We start from the raw sequence: 27,418 nt of genomic DNA, 5'->3' as shown, positions 1-27,418 counted from the left end.
CCCCAATATCACCCCCTCCTCCAGCCACAGATCCTCCCCCTCCTCCACCATACAGACCCCCCAGCTCACATCCCCCGCCTTCTTCCCTCCCCCACCAGTGACCCCTTCCCTCCTCCTCTCCCAGCCACAGACCCGCCACCTCCCCCTGCAGCACAGCCCCCACCTCCCCCCACTATCACCCCCTCCTCCAGCCACAGATCCTCCCCCTCCTCCACCATACAGACCCCCCAGCTCACATCCCCCGCCTTCTTCCCTCCCCCACCAGTGACCCCCTTCCCTCCTCCTCTCCCAGCCACAGACCCACCACCTCCTCTCCCTCCCCCAAGACAGACGCCCCCCCCTGCACCGCCCCCCCCTTCCCTTCAGCCTCAGACCCCCTCCCCCGCCCGGCCACTGATTCTCCTCCCCCCGCCCACATCCCTGCCTCCCACCCCGCACCCCAGCGGACCGGCACCGCGCAAGCGGCTGGCGGCGGGCTCGCGCCCGAGTGACCGTGCCCCGCGTGCGCGCCGCAAGAGCGAGCGCCGGGCCGGGCGCGCGCCGAGGTGCCGAGGTGCCCTGGCGCCTGCCTGCGACTTGCCGCCCCGCAGAGAGAGAGAGGTCAGTGCAGGGAGCGGGGCCGCGCGGCGACCCTCCCTCCCGCGGGCATCGGCGGGGAGGACAAGGGTAGCGCCCGGGCGCCGTGCGGGAGAAGGGGCCGGGGAGGGGGCCGAAGAGGCTGGGCCCCGGGGAGCGGGCTAAGGGGGGCGAGGGGGTTCTTGGTTGTGGGGAGGGGGCTGGCTGAGGCCCAGGTGGTTGCTGGGGTAGGAAGGCTATTTGGAGGGGGGTGTTTTCTTGCTGGGGAAGGGTCGGGGGTGGGGGGCTGGTTCTGCATTCTCCTCTTCCCCTGCTTGCACCCAGCAATGGCTGGGCTGGGTGAAGTTTCCCCCTGTGTTGTGATCCTGCAGCTTCATTCCTGCATGCTTGGAAAGGAGCTGCCAAAGGGCAAAGCAAAACCTCCTCTTGCAAAGCTCAAATAACGGGTGGGGGTGGCGATGGGGGTTGTCACAACTTCTTGTGCTGGTTGTTTATGAAAACGCGTCTGAGTTGTGGAAGTCCTCAGATGTCACACAGCGGGGCCTGGGCAAATGAATTCCTGGGGTTTTTTTTGTTTGTTTGTTTTTAAAAAAAGCTTGTTGCCAATGTCTCTAATAAGAAAGTAAGTGGTTAGCTATAGATTGCGTTATTCCAAAATTAAATGCCTTCTTTTTGTAATGTGTTCCAGGAGGTATTTTGGGTCTCTTTAAAAGTGGAAGGAAATGGAAGTGGACAAAAGCTCCCAAAGGAGAATCTGAGGCCTTGTCTACTTGAGAAAGTTGGGCCAGTTTTTAAACCACTTTAGCTAAACTGATACAAACGTCTGGGCGGGGGGGATTTATTTAAGTTTACTAAATTGAAATAGAAGTGTCTGGATGGGCTTGCCCCAGTTTAATTTAATGGGTTTAAAACTTGCATTTAGCTAAACCTGTGCAACTTTTTAGGCAACAATTCAGGTAGCTGTTGTCACAATACTGTATGACTGAACCAAGAAATAAACGACTTTAACTTGCTCATCACTCTGCAGTCAAATAACAAGTGGGAGTAATATAAATTTGTGTCCTGATCCTGCGAACACACAAGTAACTTTGCTCAGCAGGGTAGTCCTTTTGAAGATAAATTCAGGAGAATAAAGTTACTCCTGCACGTAAGTGTTTGCAAGGTTACACCCTTGATTTGGAAAACAAATATTATTTGTAAGTTTCCAAAATGGTGATGCTAACTATAGTAACTTAAAATACTGTTTGACCTGGGACCATGTTCCTTTTAAAAGAAAAATGCAGAGAACGCAACTGGAGCACCTAAGGCAAGCCAAGGTACTGATTTACAAGTTTAGTAGAAAAGTTAATTTAGAGTAATTTTCATGCTGTTTGTAGTAAGGGATTTGGATCCTGTTTATCTTAAAGACCACTTTTCTTCATGTGTTCTGCTACCCCAGAAGTTCTAATCAGCTGAGAGTCCTTAGATATGTATGTTGGGGGGGGGCTGGGCATTTTTAGTAATTTGAGAGCCAGTAACTTTGGAATTTGAACTCTGTTTCACCAAAAGGGATGGGAAGAAGCAAAGTTGTTGATCTTCACAACAGGCTGTTTCCTGAGTGGGGATGAGTTGAACAAATGAAGATCTGTTTTTCCTCTAATGATGAAGTCTTTGATTTGATATTATGTTGATATTTAAGCGTGTTTAAATATTAATTGTTAATGCATCTAAATCAAAATAAGAAATATTGTCCATGTACATTGAGGTATTCTGTCTGAGTGACAGAGCTGGTTTGCTCTGTTAGTAGTCTTACCATACCTTATTAGCAGTTGTGTAGTCTCAAACATTAACATTTAGGGCTTTGTAGAGAAAGGTGGTGTTGGTGGGCTAATTGTATATAATGCTATATGTGGCCTAACTTCATCTTTTTTTAATTTGAGACTCATAGATGCAGGGCGCATGGGTGGTAAGTGAAGCTTCTCCTTAGGGAGGCTAGCCCCAGCCCGCTTCTTCTGGCTGAGACCTCGCCCCCACTCAGTGCTCAACCCCTCCCCCTCTGGGGATGGGAGGGCTGAAAGCTCAGTCAGGCCCACTGGGGGCAGAAGGGGGGGCTGAGAGATCGGCCGAGATTGTGATGGAGCTCTCTGCCCTGGCTGGAGAGCCAAGCCCAGAGCCCCCCCCCTGTTTGGCCTGTCACCCGCGGCCCCGCCCCATCCACCGCCCTGCCCCCACTCTGGCTCTTCCCCGTGAGGCTCCCCCACAGCCCCGCTGTCCCTAGACCAGAAAAGCTTTGTGTCCCTACTGTGACCCTGGAGCTTGGCATGGAGCGAGAGCTTCTCCAGATCAGGGGCCATGGCAGGGGGAGATTCTTCAGGGCCCCCAAATCCACTGTTTCCCCACCTCTGGCAGCACAAGGTTTGGGGAAGCTTAGCCTCCCCTGGCCTCCATTACACACCACCTATGTCAAGGCGCTTGTTTTAAGCAGACAAGAACTAGTCTCACTATTTTCTATGAAGAGTGGTGTTTCTGTCTTGAAACATGACATCTCTGGTTTAATTATAGAAATGAATTCTCCAAATTAATTCTTTAGTTTCAAAACTTTTAACTTCATTCAATGTTGCTGTGTTTGTGAAAGATGAGCAATAGACAACTTTGGAGGTTGAAGTCCTCTGTTTATCCTCTGCAGTTCAGTACAGCCAAAAGCACTTTACATTGTCTTATGTTGCTCTTCCAATATGTCTCCACTCCAACCTGCAGGAAACATCTGCAGAAGTGAGCGTAATTCTGACTCCTCAGCTTATTTGCTGAGGCTGACAGCAGAGATACTAATTGTGATGGTGATTTTTATTGTGTGGACACTTGCCCATTAAACCCTGCATACAACCAACATTTCTGATATGTCACCAAACAGCTATCGATGATGTTGACATGGAATTACTTCTTGGCGAGTTAAAGATGGAGATCTAGTGGTGACAGGCTCATATTCTGTTATGAGAAATTGGGTTGTTTCTGTTTTGTGAACTTGTGTAAATGTAATACTGGTTCTGTAGCAAGGTGATCTATTCAGGACAAAAGCTAGTTTTCTGTGGTAGATCAAAATAACCCCACACACTCCTCCCTCCCCACCCAAAAAACCCTCAAACAAACATGCATATTATTATTTGTATTACAGAAGCATCTAGAGCGGGGGTTGGCAACCTTTCAGAAGTGAATGCATCCGATGAAGTGAGCTGTAGTTCACGAAAGCTTATGCTCAAATAAATTTGTTAGTCTCTAAGGTGCCACAAGTCCTCCTTTTCTTTTTTCAGAAGTGGTGTACTGAGTCTTCATTGATTCACTCTAATTTAAAGGTTTCACGTGCCAGTAATACATGTTAACGTTTTAGAAGGTCTCTTTCTGTAAGTCTATAATATATAACTAAATTATTGTTGTATGTAAAGTAAATAAGGTTTTTAAAATGTTTAAGAAGCTTCATTTAAAATTAAATGTAGAGCCCCCCCGGATCGGTGGCCAGGACCCGGGCAGTGTGAGCGCCACTGAAAATCAGCTCGCACGCCATAGGTTGCCTACCCCTGATTTGGGCTCCTGCTGGCATTGAAGCACTATTGTGGCAGGCACTGAATATATACATATTAAGAGACCATTAATGCTGCTAAAAGTGTAGAGATGAAGGAACAAAATATTATTATTATCCTCACTTTACAGATGAGGAACCAAAGTACAAAGAGATTAAGGGACTTGCCCATGGTCACTCAAAAAGTCCATGGCAAAGCACAGAATTGAACCCAGCTACGAATCCCCCAATCCAATGCCTTAACCACAAAACCATCCTATTATAAACCTGAGGAGAAAAGTTTAGGCACATGTACACCTGGCTCCAGTCTTTTCAAACTCTGTATTTTGGGCCTGTCTTCCTTTCTTCACCCTCCACTTGCTGGAACTCTGTAGCCTATGGAAATTATTATGAAAGAAGAACAAAGGAGTCTGGTGTTTTTGCCAGCCAATAAGCTATCGATATTTTTTTTAAACGGTGAGGGGGACAGTGGGTGCTGCTGACCCATGAACGGTCTGTATGGGCCTTGTGGGCTACTTCACATTCTGAAGGACTACCTCTACCTCAGTGCATGATAGAATCACCTTTCAAATCAGTAGAATTTTTAATTATTTACTGAGCACATCCTCCATTACAGAGCACTCATGCAGTCACAAAATGCTATGGCAAACATTTTGGAGTTGATACTGAGATGAAAGTACTCCTTCATAAAGTGAAGCAGCCTACACAGCTGCATAACCCAGGAGGCTCGCCGGTCAGACAGTTCATTGGACCAATATTCACTCAATTGGTGGAAAAAAATGTATATGAGTAATTTTGTTTGAAAACATTACATTCCCTATGACAGGTTTCAGAGTAGCAGCCATGTTAGTCTGTATCTGAAAAAGAAAAGGAGTACTTGTGGCACCTTAGAGACTAACAAATTTATTTGAGCATAAGCTTTCGTGAGCTACAGCTCACTTCATTGGATATAGCTCACGAAAGCTTTTGCTCAAATAAATTTGTTGGTCTCTAAGGTGCCACAAGTCCTCCTTTTCTTATTCCCGAAGACGACAGTTTTGTGCTTTCCACTTTGACCCAAAGACTTTTTCTTCAAGGGTGTGAAAGCCAAGCAAGTTTTCAGTCCACTGGGCCAACTGCTTTTCTCTGTCTAATAGCCATGAATCTCTTATCCTTGGGTTTGTAATGTTTTCAGGGCCAGGACCCCTTTCTAAATCTTTCCTCTGTCGGCTGAATATCAGTTAACCAGTGACTCACCTAGCCCACATGATAGTATGGTGGAGGATGCACAGAGTCTATTCTGCAGCATCAGAGTGGAGTTGTTGGCAGCCACATATTATTCATAACAAATGTATAAGGTGCCCATCATTGTGGTGTCCGTTTTGTGTACATAATTAAATACACAGTAACAATGTCACATTAGGCATTTCATAAGTGTTACTGAAGTAACTCTTTGCAATTGCAGAACTAACAGTGTAAGCACAAAGACCAGTAGATTTCAGTGTCAAGTTGATTTCAGTGGAACTGAGACCATTTAAACTAGTGCTGAATTTTGACTCATTTTGTGAATCTTTAGCACAGAGTATAACACTTCTGTAAAATCCTCTGTATATAATGCAATTCAAGGATTTAGAATAGCTATAAAATCACCGCCACTATCAACCAGTTTGCTCAGCTCTTACTAAGAAACATCACTTTAAAAAAAAAAAAAAGGGTGTTACTATCATTAGGATTATAGTAAAATTGCTCCATTCACTTAACGTGTGCTAAAAAAAGTATACCCAGGCACGAAATATACATTCCATTTTTAGTACTACTTGTCTTGTTTTACACTTGCTGTCCTGTCAGACGAAGTTGTACTTGAGGAAAGTATTTCACAATTTAAATAAAGATTTTTCATACTAGATAAAACTTTCTAATATTTCAAGCTAACACAGAAATCCATTCACCTCACATGGTCTCTTAAAATAGCTTAACGTCTCATGTTTGATTAGTTGTTTAAACAAGGATTTGTTCCTTCCTAGCTTATCATTATTTCCATTTCTGTCTCATTATGAAGTCAAGGCCCATGGAATTTCCAGGGGTCTCTTAGGCAGAGTTACCATGGAGGGAAATTAAACCTGCATTTAGGTAATCATTGCTGGACAACTACCCCTAAAATGGTTTTAAAAAATCTTTAGTTTGAAACAGTGTATTCAGAAAACTAATTCTGTTGTTTATCGTGAAAATTCATTAAAATGAAGCACATGCCACTAAATTGTGAGAAGGAGGGGAAAATATTGAAATAAAAATACTGGAGCATGACTGATCTATTAGGTAAAATGTGACTGAAATATTTAGATCATGGGAAAATAAATGTAACTTTCTAAAATAGTAGTTTCAAAGGAAAATACTGCTTAATTTTCATCTCACCTTTGGAACTCTCATTCTGAACTTGAATTAGCAAAAAATCCACATAACAAAGCTCTTGCGGGAAGCTTTTAAAATTATGAACAGGTAATAGGATACTAAGTCTTTCACCTGGATGCCAAAGATTAATTCAGCTCACTGTGATGTGACCAAGGGCCATTTAAATTTAGGTTTCTAATAACTTGAATAAAAAGAAAAGGAGTACTTGTGGCACCTTAGAGACTAACCAATTTATTTGAGCATGAGCTTTCATGAGCTACAGCTCACTTCATCGGATGCATACCGTGGAAACTGCAGCAGACATTATATACACACAGAGATCATGAAACAATACCTCCTCCCACCCCACTGTCCTGCTGGTAATAGCTTATCTAAAGTGATCATCAAGTTGAGCCATTTCCAGCACAAATCCAGGTTTTCTCACCCTCCACCCCCCCACACACAAACTCACTCTCCTGCTGGTAATAGCCTATCCAAAGGGACAACTCTCTTCACAATGTGCATGACAATCAAGGTGAGCCGTTTCCTGCACAAATCCAGCTTCTCTCACCCCCTCACCCCCCTCCAAAAAACACACACACAAACTCACTCTCCTGCTGGTAATAGCTCATCCAAAGTGACCACTCTCCCTACAATGTGCATGGTAATCAAGGTGGGCCATGTCCAGCACAAATCCAGGCTTTCTCACCACCCCCCTTTTTCCCCGGGGACACACACACACACACAAACTCACTCTCCTGCTGGCAATAGCTCATCCAAACTGACCACTCTCCAAGTTTAAATCCAAGTTTAACCAGAACGTCTGGGGGGGGGGAGGGTAGGAAAAAACAAGGGGAAATAGGCTACCTTGCATAATGACTTAGCCACTCCCAGTCTCTATTTAAGCCTAAATTAATAGTATCCAATTTGCAAATGAATTCCAATTCAGCAGTTTCTCGCTGGAGTCTGGATTTGAAGTTTTTTTGTTTTAAGATAGCGACCTTCATGTCTGTGTTTGCCTGACCAGAGAGATTGAAGTGTTCTCCGACTGGTTTATGAATGTTATAATTCTTGACATCTGATTTGTGTCCATTTATTCTTTTACGTAGAGACTGTCCAGTTTGACCAATGTAAATGGCAGAGGGGCATTGCTGGCACATGATGGCGTATATCACATTGGTGGATATGCAGGTGAACGAGCCTCTGATAGTGTGGCTGATGTGATTAGGCCCTGTGATGGTGTCCCCTGAATAGATATGTGGGCACAGTTGGCAACGGGCTTTGTTGCAAGGATAGGTTCCTGGGTTAGTGGTTCTGTTGTGTGGTATGTGGTTGTTGGTGAGTATTTGCTTCAGGTTGCGGGGCTGTCTGTAGGCAAGGACTGGCCTGTCTCCCAAGATTTGTGAGAGTGTTGGGTCATCCTGTAGCTCACGAAAGCTCATGCTCAAATAAATTGGTTAGTCTCTAAGGTGCCACAAGTCCTCCTTTTCTTTTTGCGAATACAGACTAACACGGCTGTTACTCTGAAACCTCTAATAACTTGAATGTTTCAGATCCAGCTCAGGTTGGCAGTGACCAGAAATTATCACCTCAGATGAAAAGTGTATATAGTATTCTATATCTATATATCTATATATCTATATATATATATTACCAGCTGACCATTTATGCACCCTGAACTTCATTTTTGTGAAAAGTAAGAGTCAGTAAAACAAAACAAAAAATTTCCATCACACTTTGATTGCAACAGCTGTGAACTGACGGTTATGCCCATGGAGCTACATGCTCTTTTTTGTTTGGATTAATGTTTGCTTTCCTTTTCTGTCCTTTTAAAATTCATCGAAAATAACAGACATTGCCAATTTTTTCTGGTTTTAAACTCATTTAAAATGTCTTTCACTGAATGCTGCCAGGTATAATCTCCCACTATAAACACAAGTCTGCCAAGTTACTGATTTGATTTAGGTTTTTAAACTGCACTTTTTATTTGTAGTAATGTTTCGGGAATTGTAATTTAAAACAAAATTAACATTATCTAGTTTACCCATGACGGAACAATTACATTTACATTACAGGACCTAACACAGGACTTTTTTGAAGGTTCCCTTTATGTTTTTCTTTACCAATTGTAAGGGCTGGCAAACTGACAGTCCAGGGAGTTGATGTCTTCCATCCACAGAACAGGTACAATGCAGGCAATGGTAATGTGAGCTTCCCCAATCTACTCTGCCAGTGCACCTTAACCCTGCTGAAACCTGATGAAACTACAGATCTACTCTACGTGCAAACATTGCAATACTTTAGCTATATCAGTATAGTTAAAGTGGAACGATCTCCTGGACACCATTATGTTGATATAAAGCTGCCTTAGAGTTGTGTAGCTATTCCCATTGGGAAGGGATAAGCTATATCAGTATAAGGCACCTTTATTTGAATTATATACATGTAACTATTTTGTTTAAAAAAAATCACACCGCTAACTGAAATTGCTAAATCAATATAAAACTGTGTTGATGAGACCTATCTTTAAGAAAAGAAGGGAAGTTCAGTCTGAATAGACATTCAGTACTCAGCCTCTCCACTGAGACTCTAGAAAGGGTGCTAATTGTAATGGTGGAGTTACTGAAGTACGCTGTGATCACTAGCTCCTTTCTTATAGGGCACTGAATAATCATTAAATGCTAATGACTTTTGATTACTACTGACCTCTGTCAATTTAGAATTTGTGACCTAGAGATGAAAAGCTCTGTATCTCATTACCAATTTCCTGAGCTATCCAGTCTCTCTTTTATACATCCGTTTTGTAAGAGGCAGGATAGAATTAAAGTTGATCTGTTTGTCACTTACTACAAAAAGGGTTGAATGTTATCAGGTCTGTTTTTAGAAACAAAAATGACGATCACTAAGGAAGAGAACTTACTTTTTGACCCAACAGATTTGGTGGAGGAAAATTACAGTTTTTCAAGGTACTATGCAAAATTTGAGGTTAAATGAAACCAAAATCTTTACACTCCAGTGACTGAGGGGGTTGGGGATGCATAAAGAGGAATTATTTTTTTCTGCTCAATTTGGAAATTAAGTATTTTAAATTACTGTATCTTTTTTTATAGCTTCTATAGACCTTGAAGTAAATTTTCATCATGAGGTTGTGTAGTTGCAGATTTACTCATCCAAGAATTTGTCTAAGATTAACTGTAGTCTTTAGTCACTCATTTTTGCCTGGATCCATTAAGAAACAAACTAGTGTTTATAGATTGAATTCTAAATACTGTATTTGGGATATTCCTTACCTATCTTCCCCAGGCTGACTGGCAGTAGATGATATGTATCAACACACTGGAAAACTGTACGTGGCGTAGCGATAAAACTTTTAATATTCTTCTATGCCATTTACAACATGCAGATGGAACAAAATGTTTGTGGGCTAAGAAGTCTTAACAGTATTTTCAACTTTGAGGACCGCATCCCTGTAGCACATGATATCAGAAACCTTGCTCATTATAGCTATGGTCCAGACAGACTACATTCATGCAGCAAATTCTATTAAAATCAGCACACAAGGCTAGCTTTAAACATTCATCGTGTAGATTTAATGTGGCTAGGTAGTCAACTATCTGGTCTGATTCGAAGCATAATACCTATAATGGGTCCATAGCTCTTAATTTAATGGTAAAACAATTGCTCCACTGTGTACTGTCAGCTACAACTAAAAAAAAAAGCTACAAAAAAAAGGGGGGGGGGGGCGCGATGTCACATTCTGGGCTCGATTATGCAGCCACTGAATAGGAGTAATTCCCAGTGAAGTCAACCGTAGTTGCACAATCCAGCCCTCCATTTGTAATGGTCTTCTTTAACATGTACAGAGGGGCTTTGAAAATGTAGGGGACTACTAGCTAGAGAACTTTAAACCTGCTAGCCGGAAGCTAATATAGAAAGCATCGGGAGGGGGTGCATTACAATGACTTCTCCTCCACCTGGGTGTTACCATCCCTACCAGATTCATCATGTCCCTTGAACCTACTGGGGACTCATATCAGCCTCTGACTAGTAGGTATGTGATTAAACTGATAAACCCATATGCCCCCCATTTTATTACCTTACACTTGCATCGCATTTCAAATCTGATTGAAATCAAACCAGAAGATACTTAAAATATCCTGTCATTATAGAAATCGATGCTATTCCCTCATTTTAAATATTGTGTTCTGTTTTGGTCACTCCATCTCAAAAAGGATATCTGAGAGAAGATCCAGAGAAGGGTGGTGAAAAATACTAGAGGCTTGGGAAAAGTTTTGTATGAGGGCAGGTTAAAAATATTAACCCTGGTTTAGTGAGGAGACCTGTAAGAGACGGCATGGAGAAATATATCACACACCCTCCCTATACATGTACAAGAGGACAAAAAAATGGGAAAATCAAGGGCAACTAATTGAAAACTGATAATTTTTTAGCACAACTTTGTGTTACGCTGAGCAGTGAGTTCAACAGGCTACTACTGAAGAAAAGATCTTAGGAGGATTCAGAGAAGATATCTTCTGCAATTAGACTAGCCAGGATAGAATTTATAAGGGGGTATCAGCTCTCCTACTTGATGACATAAGACAGCTGCTAACTAGAGTTAGGAAGAATTTTTCCCAGTAGATATATTATTAGTATTGGCCCCCATAAGATGAACTACTGCACTAGATGGACCATTGTGCTGGTCTGATATTGCCATTCATTTTCCTGTGCTACTTTACCTTTCCCCCAACTTTTTGACCTTTCTAAGATAGGAATGGTCTCTGCTATTTTACCCCACATTCCTGGCTGGTGTCAGAAATCTTCACTACTCTGCCTTTTCTGTAGCCTCTCTTTCTGGAGGGTCCTTTGTGAATACAGCTTCAGAGCCACTTCTCCAGTACAACACCAGACTGAAATTGCGTGATTCTGGACAGTTTCCATGCGGCCGTTCAGAACTGTGGAATTGAAAGGTTTTTGACAATTTGCTACTTGGGGGAAGTCAAGCATCTCTCTCTTCAGATTCAAAAAGGTGACACTGCAGGAGGTATCTTCAAACGTGGTCTTCACGATAAAAAGGGTGGGAAAGGTAACTGGATACGTGGTTCAGGAGTCTATTGTCTGGTCTACACTTAAAAATGAGATCAGCCTGGGTACATCATTCAGGACTGTGAAGCATATTGCCTGAGTGCTGTAGTTAGGTCAACATAAATATGCAGCTCGGTGGATAGAAGAGTTCTTCTGCTGATCTAACTACCACCTCTGGGAGAGGCGGGTTAACTGCATCAGTGGGAAAACCCCCTTCCGTAGATGTAAGAAGGGTCTTCACTGCAGTGGCACAGATGCAGTGCCATAACCATGCCGCTGCAGCTGCTGTCGTATAGACAAAATCAATGGATTTTAGGATCCTAAGCCACTTAGGTACTTTGGCAAATTTTACACATTGTTTTAAAATCAAAGCTTAAATTCAGCATTGTGCGAAAAGTAGCAGTGGGCAGATTTTGTTAAGCACTGATGTTGAGTATTCATTCACGGTATAGATCAAGATGCACCTTTTAATGTGGGCATGCTGTCTGTGAGGGGAAATGTAGAATTTGAACAAATAATTTTAATAATGCATAGCAATAATTACTTCACCAAATGAGGAGATGCTTGGCTACTTTACAAAAGAGAAGTATGAATTTTCTCATTACTCACTTAGAATTATCTTCCCGTGACCATGATCTTGTGGTGATAGAGAGCTGCGAAATCTGATGAAATATTGTTTTTACTTCTGATTCAGGGTCCTGCTTATTAAAACAGAGATAAAACTACAGCCTAATAAGAGAGGGTGATTTAGAAATCTTAGTTATCACTGCTACCACAGCATGACAGATTTTCGGGAAAAATGCCATCAGTCCCTGAAAATATTTTTTTAATAGCATGTGTAGACTTTTGAATGATGTCATTATAATGGCACCAACATAGTTAAAGTTGTATTAACATTTGCAGCGTAGTACGCCCCTCTGGCATCCTTCTCAATAATCACAAGGCACTTTATAATCTTAAAAAGCTAATTTTAAAAAAAGCATTGCACATATATTACTTAAATTTGAATTTAAAATAGCCTTTAGTTTTTTGACTTGTGACCAGAAGCTGATATCCATAGATTTATAACTCTCCTTTAACAGTTTGTAAGGGAATTGTGTAATGCGCAATATCTCAGTCTTGAAACGTTTTCTTCCTTATTTCTAACATCTGGTGTTTTGGACTCTGCCTGCCTGTGCTTGAAGAATTAAGTGTGAATTTCCTACATATTTTAACTTTAAAATTATATCTAGTTATAATGCTTTGCTCCCGAAACGAAGATAAATCTGTTTTTAAAACAAATGTTCCACTCTGGTAATACAAAATAGGGAATTAACGAAGAAAGAAAAGCTATTAGAACATTAGAAAACCATCTTAGATTCTGCAGAGAAGAGTGTGGAAGATAATCAGTTTGTTTGCTTGATGTTGTCACCAGAGGCAGACTTCTTGATTTGTTGTGATGATCTCCACTAGTCTTTCAACAGTGAGCAGTTGAGAGGTAACTTGTATTAATTATGGTCAAAGTACTACTTTGTGAGGTTACTAACATGTATGTGGGCTAGAAAAGTACAGCTTTGCAGAAGAACATGGTTTAAAACAGCCCCAGAAGAGGGAAAGAACAGTTAGCGTTATACAGAATGCTAATGATGTTTACCTTAGTAATTTGTGCACAGATCGTATTTCTGTACTTGGACAGACTGGAATTGTTCTGTTCCACTGGCATTGGAGGCCAATGGTTGCAAATCCCAAAATTAAATGTTAGTTTTTCCTGTTCCTAGATCACGTACTCTTGTTCATAACTTTGCTATGGTTTCCTATCTTACACAAGAGTGACCCTCATGTGACTTTTATATGCTTAAGTAAATAAAACCAGTTTTATGGCAGCTGGAAAAACAAAGAAATGTCATAGCTCCATAATCTGTCATAGCTCTTGGTCTCTATTGTACCATCAGTTCTTCCAGCCACCACATGACGGCTTTTGCTGTATGGCAGGAAAGTAGTCAAAGTAGGCATATTTTCTATATATTGTGATAGGGCTTTCTGCTATTATCTAGATATTATCTTCTTGTTTAATAGGGTTTTGTCTGATAGTTTATTTATTTAGATTGAATATACATCAGCTCTTTCTTCTTCCTCTTTTCCCAAGAAAGTGTGGCATAGGACTGCACCTAGACTTACTATACATGCATTATATTTTCCAGAAGTTTGAAGTATGGTTGACTCCGGCCAGTTTGCGTTTAATGTTTCTTTTTCCAAGACTGAGTTCATTAGATCTGCCTGTTCTATTTGCCTTAAGAAATACATAAACAGTTACAAGACAGGGCCGCTGGAAATGTACTGGAAATAATTCTGGGCATAACTTCTGGATTACCTTTGGCAAATAAATTAGGATTTTCATGGGTGTTTTTTTTTTTTCAATTATAGTGTATTTGAATATTGTTTTATAAAAGGGACCTTTTCACACCTAATCTCCTCTATAGATCTTCTGACTCCCATGCATGTTATTTTCTCTTTCCCTTTCTGCCAGACTGATACATTGAAGACCAGATCATTGCAATATTTGCTAGAACATTCATTTAGTTGTATCTGTAAAAGCTTGAAACCTTCTTCCTGTGAAATGTCTTTCCCAGGGAGACTTTGGAAGAAAACAGTGCACATCCAGACGGTTATCTTCACAACCAGAAAGGCTAGAAGATTTTGTTTAAAAAAAAAAAAATCTCAAATTTTGCAAAAGTCACTGCCCCTTATCCCGTGTTATAAATTCCCTAAATCTGGGTTATAGTGAGAAATTTCTGCAGAGTGTATTTTTTTTTCATTGACGACTAACATGACCTAGACGATCAACTCCACCCCCCCCCAATCTTTCTGTTGACAATCTTCCATCTGTGGCAGACTATAACCATATTGCTAGGATATATCTGTCATTTGAGGTTGCGTAACCTGTTTCTCAATGTTTGTACAGTGCTTTTAAGATGCAAGACACTATGTAAGTGTGAAGTAGTAGTATTATCCTACTAAAGAGAAAAGGCTTAGCATCTGTGATACTTTCCATGAGTTTGCTACATTTCTGTCATTTTGCTGGGATGCAATCCTGTTGTTGGCCTAAGGCAAACACAGAGCCATTCTATTAATGCAGCCTATACTCTTTTGGAGAAGGGAGTGGGACAGGGAGAACATACAGTCAATGAACAACCTGCAGCTAGTTCTTGTAATTAATGGGAATTAAAGACATTTTGAACATGTTTGTTATAGAATCATGGTGATGACTCCAAGAATTGGGGTTGTAACCAGGTTCCATTAAATACCTTGAGTGAAATCCTGGCCCCATTGAAGTCCAATGGTAAAACTTCCATTGACTACAATGGGGCCAGGATCTCACTTTCTATTTTTTAGCTCCCTCTTCCACAGCTGTACTATTGTCTTGGGAAACTGGTTTGGCCTAAAAATCACTAGATTTAATTTTCTAAAAAATCGTGAAGAAAATAGTGAAATTGTCTATGAGTAGTGGATCATTTAAAAAATAAATAGCTTAATGTGATATTTTGGGATCCTTCTGTTTGGGGGAAAAAAACAATTTTAGTTATGTCTGTCAACTTTCATGATGCTCAGCTCAACACTAAGGCCGCCCAACTCTACATTTAGATTGTTGAGCAAGTCGGTAGCTGAAAAGTACAATTCTTTCATAATAAAACTGGTTGGCTTAGGTAGGCTTAGTTATGTAATTCTCCTGTTATTTCAGAATGTGTTTATTAATGAAATCTGCATTTATTCACACCTAAAACTATGATTTTGACAGACTCCTTAGATAAGGCAAAGTTTTTTATCTAAAGCTTTGAAACAATGATTAAATGTATGGATACTGTTTGAATCTGATTTGCACATCTAGAAGTTTTCTTCTGATGCAGTGCAACCATGTCTGGTGTAACTTGGCTTAATTAGTTCTGCTCAGTGATTTGGGACTGGTATCAAAGACTCTTATGTTAGCAAAAACATAGTGAGTTAAAGCTAAAGCTGTGACCTCCTCTCTATTCATGTTGGACCAGAGTATAAACTGTACCAAAAGGCACTGTTTAACTTCATCTTTCTCTTTTATGCTGCAAATTAATTTGCTTTAATTTACTTCTGATATTAATATCATTCTCTGATTAACCATTATATTTTTGTAATAATGGGTTGGGAGAATTCAACAGAAATACATAGTAGAGCTCCATGGAATATTCACTACTTCACAAAGTGTCTCTCGAACAGAAATATTTAAATAGAAAGCTATTCATCTTTTTACTTAATGTGGGGCTCTTCTTATAATTGTGAAAATCTGAGTACCATCAAGGACAACTAAAAGATACATAGAATTTATACATTCCTGTCTAGTCATGCCCTGATGTAACTGTGCAATTTCCCTTATTACATAGACTACACATGAAATGCTTTCCCTTTAATATTAGAGCTATGCACATTACAATAGGTGTCACTGTGCTGCTGGGTCCAATCGTTATCGGTGACTTCAGCTATTGGCTCAAAACACTGGCTGTCTGACTCCATCTGCAGGGCTGTAATACCTACTCTGTTCAGATCCATTCAACACACAAGTTCAGCCAGCTGAACAGCCTAGCAGTGCTACGGCACATCTTGCTAGCCTAATTCAAAAAGCCAGTGCGATAGCTAGATGCATACTCTCTTTGCACAGTGTAGCACTTTGAGGTGATTCAGTTTCAGGGAATCTGGAAAAGAGCTTGCAAGTAAATAAAACTGGGAGTCATGATGGAGATGTATTTAACAAGTCAAATCCTGGATCAAACTTAAAGCCAATTTCTTACTCAGTACACTGAAAAGGTCACCTTGTCTTGCTGGAAAAGAAGCAAAATCTCAGCTTTGCTGCTTTTTTATTTAACAGCTTGCCTCCCACTTAAATTTTCTTCATGTTCTTACCTAGTTAGGCTATCTAGCTATACAAACAAGGATACTCATGGTAGATGACAAGGGAAAGAACATGAAATGTCTCACCTTCTTCTTGATGCTTCCAGAGACAGTCAAGAACAGGTCCAAGAAAAGCTCTAAGAAAGGAAATAGCAGCAGCAGCAGCAGCAGCAGTAAGTTGCCTCCAGTTTGCTATGAAATCATTACCTTGAAGACCAAAAAGAAGAAGAAGATGGCTGCTGATATTTTTCCCAGAAAGAAACCAGCCAACCCTAATACAACTGCTGTCCAGCAATACCACCAACAAAACCTCAACAACAACAACACTATCCCTGCCCCCAATTGGCAAGGGCTTTATCCCACCATCCGAGAGAGGTAAGTTGAGGAGAATTTATTTTTAATGTTTAAATGAAGCGTTGAATTGTAGCGAAAGGGGTTTGCAATGTTAAATTTAGTTTCTCATTTATACACATTGAATAAAACATGCTACTCCTTTCCCCAAAGCAAGTATTTGGTCATGGAAAAATTTTCGTATCTCTTTCCGGACAGTGCAGCTGTTTTCCTGAAGTAGTACAAATGTTGTTGTAAGCTGCAGTACTTTAAACTGATAGGTATTTGCATGCAGACTTACATGTTTGTTTGTTTTAGTAATACATGTTCTTGATTTTAATGTTCACTTTTTGAAAAGTTTTCACAAGTTTTTCTTGGATCTGTTTTCCCCTGGTATATTTGTGTGTGATCATGTGCAAAGTGATCGCAAATTGTGTGACATGTTTTTTTGTTTGTTCTCTTGTTCTTTAGCGGGTTTGTTACTGAAATGCTACTTTAAGATGTTAAGCAGTTTGATCTCATGGGTCTGGGGTGGGAATCGGATGCCAGATTACATAAATTAACAACTTTGCCTCTGTCTGTAGAAATGCAGTGATGTTCAACAATGACTTGATGGCAGATGTTCATTTTGTGGTTGGGCCACCAGGTGGGACCCAGCGGTTGCCAGGACACAAAGTAAGCAACAGCTGCATTATCAGTTCAGATGTGGGAATAGGAAGAGTAACTTCAACTGTAACATTGTAACTTACTGTGGGAGACTCCAATTCTTTGTGACAGTCATAAATTTTGAAATGCCTTTGTCCCGTGAAATACTTTACTTTTCTTTGTATTTCCAATTAAACATTGTGTTGTGACAAAAGAGGCTTTATGTAAAGTTGGGAAGACTGTTTTTTGTAACTTTTTATGGTTAGCATTGTGAAGATTTTCTAGAAGTAATAAAGTTCAGGAATTCACTTGTTTCTTTGAAGATAAAACATCTAATTGTACGAGGTAAATGGTAGGAAAACATGTAATTTTGTTAGTAAGTTTGTCTTCGTTCTCACATAATAGTATTGAATTTCTGTGCCCATGAAGCTAGTATCCTCGTAGTGGTAGTGGCTGTCTCTCGTTGTTTTTGTTGGCAATGCTTGCAGTTTATAGCATGAAATAAGATTTCCCTTTCTCAACAGTATGTCTTAGCTGTTGGGAGCTCTGTATTCCATGCAATGTTTTACGGAGAGCTTGCTGAGGACAAAGATGAAATTCGTATACCAGATGTTGAGCCTGCTGCTTTTCTCGCTATGCTGAAGTAAGCATCATTCTTCTGCTGGAAATGTATTTGTTTATGCTGTGTATGCACAGCAATAGTGTCACAGTTAAAATACCGGATAGCCGTCTAAACAGAGGCATAAAACTAGAAATGAAGTAATTGTTCAAAAGTATGCCTTCAGCTATATTTTTGTTGTTTAAAACTTTTATTTTCACTGAACTCTTCTCCCACCCTCTATTTCTAGACGTGGAAACGTTAGGCTAATACAGGCAGTTGTATAAATAATGACTGACAGGAGATCTGTGAGCACATTGTATATCGTAATGCCTATTGATTTGATTTGTCCCTACACTTGCTACACAAAGGAAGGGAGTTACTAAAAAGAATTGTCAGCTCTCAGCGTAAAATAGGTTTTTTTGTTAAAGTATAGTGAAAAGTAAAAAATTGGAATTTCTGGGTTCATACACTGACATTGTGTTAGCTCTTTTGTACGCTTACTGTACAGAGTTCTTGTCTGTTCAAAACACCTCTGAGTTACTGAATGCAGCCCTGAAAAGTAAAAGCTTTCTTTATTTTATTTATTATTGGGGCATTTGGAAACTATTAAAAATAAAAGGGCTGTTTAAATGAACTTATTCCTTCCCTCTATATCTGGTTTCTTTCTGTCAGCGTGAATCAGAACTTGGTTGCTTTTTCACTGGATGAAAGGGAACGGAATGAAATACTAATTGTTCCCCTGCTGAATTATCCTTGGACTGTGACTATAAACTTTGCATGATGTAATTTCCATTTGAAAATCAAACTCTATAATTTGGAGGTTTTTCCTCCAGTATTTAACACTGTCATTGGTTACTTCTGGACCCTGTTGTTTCTCATTTTAATTGAGATCAATATCCAGGCCTTTTTAATATGCTACTGGTTTTGTTGCATGCACTCGTGAAATTGCTAGTTACCAACTTTATAAATATACTTCATGGATTGCCTCAATTAGCTTGTGATTGCAAACAATTACTTTGAACACTATATCTATCATACCATTGAAATGTAACAAAGTTGCATGCAGATGCAGACTTTTCAATTTGTCAGCAGGAACACATCAGAAATATTTGGGCTGCATGTTGACAAAAGCTTCTCCATGAAGCTCAAAGGTCACTCAGCAATTTTAATATGGAATTGAGACAAAGTTATGATATACCACCACATGTGAATAGATACATTACAATCTTTATTTTCCACATTGCTATTTAAAACATGTTTTTCATACAGCTAATACTTTAACTTTACAGAATGAGATGTAGTTAGACTTTCTCTCTGCAAGGGGCGAATATAAGGTACTTGAATTTTTCTTTTCTATTGGAACACCAACCTTTTCTACATAATTTTATTACTGCTACATTAACCCTATCATTTAAAGAACAAATGGATTTTGAAATCTGCTTGAAGAGATTTGTACAGTGGGGCAAACTGTACAACAAAAAACGAGAACTTTAATACCGAAATCCAATGCCTGATGAATTCTCTTGACAATAGCAAATTAGGAAACTTTCTCTGAACAGTGGGAGGACTCCATCATCAACTTCTTCAGAATCCAAGCTTTCATTAAAAAAAAAAAAGATCTAGTTATTATGGTCGTGCAGATTACCTTCCAAATGAGAATTTGATGCGGCGCTGTCTCCCTGAATCTGGAGAAAGCTCTAGTATCTCTACTGATGTTCAAAACGTTTCCAAGCAGCAGCCTGAGACTGAAGACCCAAAACACTTAGGCTACAGGAAGAAGAGTAGAAGAGAATTTGCACCTGTCCGTGCAAAGCAGGAATGAGAGGAGCATTTAGTTGAGCCCTCTTCTCACCAGGTCCCCTTTTCAACAATCAGGAGGAGTACAGTGTAATCTTTTGTAAGAAAAGAAAGAGTTAGAAATACTCATCTTTTTCTAAGACGAACTCTTATTATGTGATACACACAAATACAGATTAGTGTATTAGTTGTTAGTAGTGTTTAGTTGGTTAATTTTGTAGTGGACACATGGAAGACAAACACCAGTAAACCTATTATTAGATGCAGAATCTTCAGTAGTGTCTATTATTGGCATGTAGTAATTATGCCCCCAGCAAAATCGATTAGCTGTTCACTGTAGTTTTACAAATGCAAAACAATTACATGTTGTTAAATGCATATCCTGGTTGGCACACTCAGTTAGTGTCTTTAACACTGAAGACCAGGATTCAAATAATAAATTAAAATTAGACTCACGGTCTCATTCTAATCTCAGCCTGTGCACATCACACAATTTATACAGCTGTAACGTACTTTGCTGAGGAATAGGCTAGGACTGGAATATCTGCAGTTGCAGATCAGGATAGAGATGTGTTGACAGGATGAGAAATGTGGAATGCTACAGACAGCCTATCTGTGCTATGGCTGCTTTAAACCAGTGATATTAGTTCTCCACTTCCATGAATATTAAACTCGCAGTTTTTGTACTGTTTAAATTTAAAACAGATGCTGCCCTACTTTTTTGTATTAACAAGCAGAGAAGGAGAATAGAAAGGAGAAGAAGTTGGAAATTGAGGAGGAGAATTATAAAATGGAACAAATTTGGAGAGACTATGGTAGAAAAAACAAGAAAATATATAGACCCTTAGGGATGCAAACCTGAAATTTATGTTTGCATGAGTAATTCTTACTCCTGCAAGTAGTCTCATTGAAGTCAAGAACTAAAGGTCGCAAGATTCAGTCCTATATTAATATTTTTCTTCATTACTTCCTACATTTCATTGCATCACCTTGGTGTTTATATACTCTAAATAGAATTTTTCAAGTGTGACTTAGAGTTTTTAGAGGCACATTACTGTGAAAAATGTATCTAATTTTTATTTGACCCCAATTTCTCTAGAACTCATAATTGAGTTCATAATTCTCTGCCCCGTTACATGTTGTACATTACTAGTTTTCCATCATTAACTGGAAATCTGCCCAGGCAGGTTGAGTCTGCCATATCCTGATTCATGAAAACCAAACAACAAAACAAGATTTATACATATTTACAGTAAAAACAAAAACAGCCATAATGAGATCAGGGTTGATACTAATCCAGTAAATGTCATTTTATCATTTATTCTCCTAGGCCTTGTATATCCTGGGAAAATGCATCTTTTTAGAAAACCAGTTAACTAACACATTTTCATTAGCATGAAATGCAATTTCCCTTTAGTGTGGACAAGGACTTTCATCAGCCACAACCAACAAGCATATTTTTAAACATAACTCCCTTGTTCACTATAAAGGCAAACTTATGTTTAACATTGTTTCTAACAGAATGCATTTACCCTGAATAGATCGGACCTCATGTGTGAGAGATTAAAAACAAAGTGCCTAATTCATTACTTCCCCAATAGTAGTGGACCTCAGGAATTTTATCATGTAAACAGATTTTAGCTGAATCTCTTCTGTTTTGACATGGCAGTGGGTCTTAACAAGTTTTCTTCCCTAGGAAAGTGTGAGAATACATTTTTTCTGGGGAAGCTAGCATGTTGTAGCATCAATAAACACATGAAATCCTTCCCTTTACCATTTGAGGTTAGTTAGTCTTAAGAGGTTTCATCAATTGATTGCAACTCTTAGAGGCTATGGCATGATGATGCATGGTATTTGATGTATTTAGACAGTGTTACACTTCTGAGAGCCTAGATATTCAACCAGTTTGTCTTGGCACCCATGTCTGATGTGAAGTGTGTGTTACTGCTGAAAACTTCACTTTTCTTTTCCTTTGCACATGTGTCTGAATAAAGTCACCATATAGTTCACCACAAAAGGAAGTTCAATGTATGCCCACTTGAAGTTCTTAGACAGTATTAACTGTTGTTATAGCCATATAAACCAACCCTTCTTCAAGCACCTTGATTGACATGAACCCTTTTTGGGGGTGAAAAAATCTTATTAATCAAGTCATTTATTTGGAATTTGTTCACCCAAGTTTGCTAGGATATGGATACATTAGAGTCACTACCATATTGCAATTGCTGATTGACTGTTTAGAGTGCACTATCTACCTCATTATTGAAAGCAGCTGTTATTGAACTTGGAAGAAAATGGGACTGAAGGGGTAGCACTTCATAGTTTTATCAGTTTTTTTGTGACCCAAATGAAAGGCCCAATTCATCGTTAGCATAAGCCCACTGACTTTGATGAGTTTAACCCATGGATGACTTTGGCCTGTAGTTTCTTTATCGTGTAATTTGAAGCAGGATTTGATTTTTCCAGAAGGTATTTCTTAGTTTTAAGACTGCACTGCACCATTCAAGTGCCCTGTGCTTCGAGTTTTCATGTGTTATTGACAGTCAATGTCTTTTTGCTAAAGAGCAGTGTTACATGTGCATATTTTATTTCAGATACATCTATTGTGATGAAATTGACTTAGCTGCTGATACCGTGCTGGCCACTCTTTATGCTGCCAAGAAGTACATCGTTCCTCATCTTGCCCGAGCGTGTGTCAACTTCCTAGAGACGAGCCTAAGTGCAAAGAATGCCTGTGTGCTGCTATCCCAGAGCTGCTTATTTGAGGAACCTGACCTGACCCAGCGCTGCTGGGAAGTGATTGATGCCCAAGCAGAGCTGGCTTTGAAATCTGAGGGGTTCTGTGATATTGATTTTCAGACGCTTGAAAGCATCCTCCGAAGGGAGACGCTGAATGCCAAAGAAATTGTTGTTTTCGAAGCTGCACTTAACTGGGCTGAAGTTGAGTGTCAACGGCAAGATTTACCTGTTAGCATAGAAAATAAACGCAAGGTTCTAGGGAAAGCTCTCTACCTGATTCGCATCCCTACGATGGCACTCGACGACTTTGCAAATGGTGCTGCTCAGTCTGGGGTGCTGACGCTCAATGAAACCAATGATATCTTCCTTTGGTATACAGCTGCCAAAAAGCCAGAATTAGAGTTTGTGAGCAATGCCAGAAAAGGCCTTGTCCCCCAGCGTTGCCACCGATTCCAGTCTTGCGCCTACCGCAGCAACCAGTGGCGTTACAGGGGTCGATGTGACAGCATCCAGTTTGCTGTTGATAAGAGAGTTTTCATTGCCGGCTTTGGGCTGTATGGTTCTAGTTGTGGATCAGCAGAATACAGTGCAAAGATCGAACTTAAGCGCCAAGGTGTTATCCTAGGCCAGAACTTGAGCAAGTATTTCTCAGATGGATCGAGCAACACTTTCCCAGTGTGGTTTGAGTATCCAGTGCAGATTGAGCCCGATACCTTTTATACAGCTAGTGTGATACTGGATGGCAATGAACTAAGCTATTTTGGACAAGAAGGAATGACTGAAGTTCAGTGTGGGAAGGTAACTGTTCAATTCCAGTGCTCTTCAGACAGTACTAATGGCACGGGAGTGCAGGGAGGGCAGATTCCAGAACTCATATTTTACGCCTGAGCAAAAATGTTTCCAGAGGAAGAGTTTGACCTGAAGTACACATCTGGTTCAGACCCACTGCTGCTTAGCTTGTTATCTGCAGCTGTGATCAGTACAGAGAATATGTAATTAAAAGTTGTGGATAGTTACTGCTTGCTGGACTTGTAGCCTTGTTGGTGATGAAATTTAAATGTAATATTCAACTTTAACTGGAATCTCTTAAGAGCAAGGAAGTTCCTAAAGCTTTGTTTGAGTCAGATATACCTACGTCCATGATTCCCAGCCTGTCTTGTTGGTATGCGCTTACTTGCAATGGATCAGCAGATGGATGCTCTCCCTCATATCTCCTACGGACTGTGCCCCCCAATACACTGGATGCTGCCTCTTTTGGTCCATTTTCTCTTTCCGTCTCATGTCTTTTTCTCTCTGCTTCTCATTATTTTTTGCTCCCCAACTCTCCAGAAGGCTCCGTGCTGCTCAGTCAGGGAAGGGGCTCCACAAGGCTGGGCTGCTTTAATTGTTACAGCCGAGCCAAGTGTTATGAGGCAGAGAAGAGAAGAGAAGCTTGTGTGTGAGCAGGAAGCCCCATAGAGGCAAGCCAGTCCTGTATGTGGCCAGCTGTATTGGGGATGGCTGAAAGAGAAGAGAGTGAGGGTTGGCAGGCAACATTCAAGGAGCTACACACTGCTTTATACAGTTGCAGGATCATACTTGCAGCCAGGATGAACTGGGCTCATGCAGCTTTTCCCATCAGCACCCTCTTGAGCTCCTTTGACTCGTTCCCTTAAGACTGGGACATACTTGTGTACACACAAACTGTGTAGGTGGCTTTGAAGCATTTGCCCATTTAACCAAATGTTGCAATACTTATACTGAGATGCTTTTAAAATTGCTCTCATTTGGCCCACTACTAAATAGCTGGGTGATGATATCCAGCATGAGACAAAGGATAGGTTAATTTACATTTCTTTATCCAATATAGTCCTACAGCATTTGGAGGGGGGCGGGGGTTCCCCCTGTAAAAATGAAAATAAATATCACTGCAGAGTAACGTACTAGTCCTGATTTACATTTTCTTTCTCTGGAATGTGAGCTTTATTATATTATTGCCACACACTCTGACTCAGCAGATAATTAAATAGATGATAACAAGGAAATTCCCAAGAGTGGATTATGTCTGGTGGTGAGCACCAAATGTAATACAGTGAGGGGAAACTTATGTCTAATCTGTTGCAATTAGTTTTAATTTAAATGTGGAATGGAGGATTGTGTGGTCCAAAAGCTATTTTTTTTTTCTGAATTACTTTTCAAGCTTTCTGTAGCCCTGTCTATTTTTAGCAGGAAGGGACTACAGACTCATTGCTGTTTAAGAGGGAAGGAAATCGGTGTAACTAAAGATCCAAGTACCATTTAAACTTTATAAAATCCACTCTTTGGAAAAGAAAATCCTTAGTCACTAGATTATGAACATTTGCTTACAAAGAGGACACTACCGAGGTAATTTGTCTCTCCTTTATAATATCTCTGAAGTGGTTATACTTGCTTTCCATATTTTAAGCTAAAATAGAGGACCAAATGAGTCTTTGGCCAGGCTAAAGACTAATGTCTGTGCTACACTAAATGTAATCATCAGTTTTACAAGGGAACCGCTTTTCCCGTATGGTTACTTATCAGTTAATATTATTGTTCCACCTACTTCTTGACTGTTGGAATCTTGGCCTCTGGCCATCTCAAAGTGCTGGTATGTTTCTGCAGTGGCCAAAACATGACCTGGAGTAATGATAACTGGATTGGAGTAGGCATCAAAAACTCAAAGGCCAAAGCCAGTCTCTTCCCTGTCCCGTGGATGATGAAAAGAAGAGCGAGGGGAAGACTATTCTGCAAGTACCATGTTCTTTATTCACTGTAATGGTTACAATTTTACATATATGAGCAAATACGTTCTTTCTGAAGTATTAAATACCCTCAGAATATATAGAGAATGCTTTTTATAACAGATGTACCTAAACCAGACTGTTAGCGAGATTTGGACAGTATGCTCCCTGGAAAACTGAAGGGTTTTTTTTTTAAAGCTCCAGTTAATTATATTTAGATCTCTCTGCAACCAAAAATATACGTGCAGTATAATTTTATGGATTGGGGAAATATTTATTGAAGAGACAACGAAGGAATGTAAGATTGTCATGGGATAATAGTCATCTACTTTTAGACATTATCTGAACAGTAGTTGAATTTATTTAAAATAAACTTTGAAGCAAAGACTGGCCATGTTACTGTATATGAAATGGTTGACACGAACATAATGGCCCTGTCTGAATGATGCTACGGGGTAGAGTGACAGTTACTTGCTGTAACATTGTTAAATAGCTGCATTCTGATTCGTTTAGAACAGACTTACGTGCCTCACAGTGGGACAAAAAGTGTACTCTATTAGTATGGACAAGCCAGTCTCTGATTGGCTCTAGTTTTTTGGTGCTTTTAATTTATCTACAAATAAAGGCTTAGCATCTATTAAACTGACTGGCTGGAACAGATAGTTATGGGATCAAATTAATGTACAGCTGTGATATGTAGAAAATTAGCTTTTTTTTTTTTTTACTTGTTATCCCTTGAATATTTTTGACAAAGTGGAATGAAAGCTCTGCTTCTTGCTTAATTCCTCTTAATCTGTTCTAGGTATAAATTAAAGTTGTTGCCTACGGTCAAACTATTTAAGCTTGGATCAGTAAATATAGACACCTAAGTAAGTGGCTTGATTTTGAGAGGTGCTTGACACCAGCAAGCCTATTGCAGTAAATAGAATCTGCTGTTGCCAAATACTTTTGTACGTCAGGCCACTTAATTAGGTGCCTAAATATGGATCTAGGTCTGGTCAACTAACTTGAGGTATCCAAGTTCGAAAATATTGATCTATATTTTGGAAGCACCCAATGTATCAAGCTGCAACATAAATACAACTTCAGCAAAAAGAACATTATGTGAATGGAATTTTATGGCAGTCTTTACTACTTGTATATTGATTTTGCTAGTAAGGGGAACTAAGATAGGGCATTGTCATGTAATATGCTTTAAGCAGATATGAAATAGTATTTAATGTTCTAATTTCTACATACTTATTGCACTGAACTGTTTTTTTTTAATTGTTGTAATAAAGTCAGCTAATTTCAGGTCACAGCAGCCTGTTATGCTTGACCTTAGGCTTACAGCATTATTTATGAAGGACAGATATATAAATATGAAGTACCTCATGTTGAATGTTATTGTACTGTATCTTTAATGTAACAGTGCAGATCTTGTTAGACACATGAATGTGTATAATCACATTAAACACATAAATAAAACTGGTTCTTATATAGTTGTTTCCTGTGATACTTTTGAAGCATCCATGGAATAAATAGTGAAATCCTTACTTTGGCTATTCTTTTTAGTGTTTTCCATTGTTCCACATAATTGTGCGAGAGTATTTGTTAAGCTTAGGTATTCTGGGATCTTTTGAACCCAAAAGAAGTAAAAGTCTGAGGCAAAACCAAGGAAGAACAATGAATATGTTAATCAGTTACATTGTTAAGAGTGACGATTAAGCTAATGAGATGGAGTGAATGAATTAATTTATATGCTTTATGAAATTTCTTGTCTACTAGCATTTTAATATTTTCTATTACTATTACCAAGCTGGGTGGGGGGGCTGGTGTGTCATTCTGTTTATTCTAAAAGATAGTAGGTACTGAAAGTGACCGTCGCTGTCAGTCCTTAAGATTCTGGAACAGGATACACTGATAGAATTCAGAAAGATTTATGATGCAGGCTTAGTGGAAAGAGGTTGTTCCCTGTTGGAAATTTGAGTCTTCTCATTCAACCATTTCTTTCCCAACAGAGTTGAATATCAGTTCATTATATTTCTTCACAGAAAATCATCAAAGAAGATGAATCTACCCTTCTATGATCCTTTCTGTGAATTTTGG

The 27,418-nt window shown here is 39.7% G+C and overlaps 1 protein-coding gene across 3 annotated transcripts; it reads left to right on the top strand.

The window, feature by feature from the left end:
• The first annotated feature begins 440 nt into the window (after positions 1-440).
• Positions 441-26,865, top strand: BTBD3 (BTB domain containing 3). 3 transcript variants are annotated; one of them, XM_073339603.1, is made up of 5 exons: positions 441-600; positions 16,494-16,852; positions 17,392-17,482; positions 17,977-18,095; positions 22,445-26,865. In XM_073339603.1, the coding sequence occupies exons 2-5, from the start codon at positions 16,527-16,529 to the stop codon at positions 23,475-23,477; spliced, it is 1,569 nt and encodes a 522-aa protein (XP_073195704.1). In that variant the 5' UTR covers positions 441-600; positions 16,494-16,526; the 3' UTR covers positions 23,478-26,865. The 3 variants fall into 3 exon arrangements, with proteins under 3 accessions (XP_073195704.1, XP_073195706.1, XP_073195705.1); XM_073339605.1 differs by having other exon boundaries at positions 495-600; positions 16,585-16,852; XM_073339604.1 differs by lacking the exon at positions 441-600 and adding an exon at positions 918-1,892 and having other exon boundaries at positions 16,585-16,852.
• The last annotated feature ends 553 nt before the right edge of the window (positions 26,866-27,418 follow it).

Source organism: Lepidochelys kempii, chromosome 3 (assembly GCF_965140265.1).
Source record: "Lepidochelys kempii isolate rLepKem1 chromosome 3, rLepKem1.hap2, whole genome shotgun sequence".
Classification (NCBI taxonomy): domain Eukaryota; kingdom Metazoa; phylum Chordata; order Testudines; family Cheloniidae; genus Lepidochelys; species Lepidochelys kempii.
This window is presented reverse-complemented; position numbering and strand designations above follow the sequence as displayed.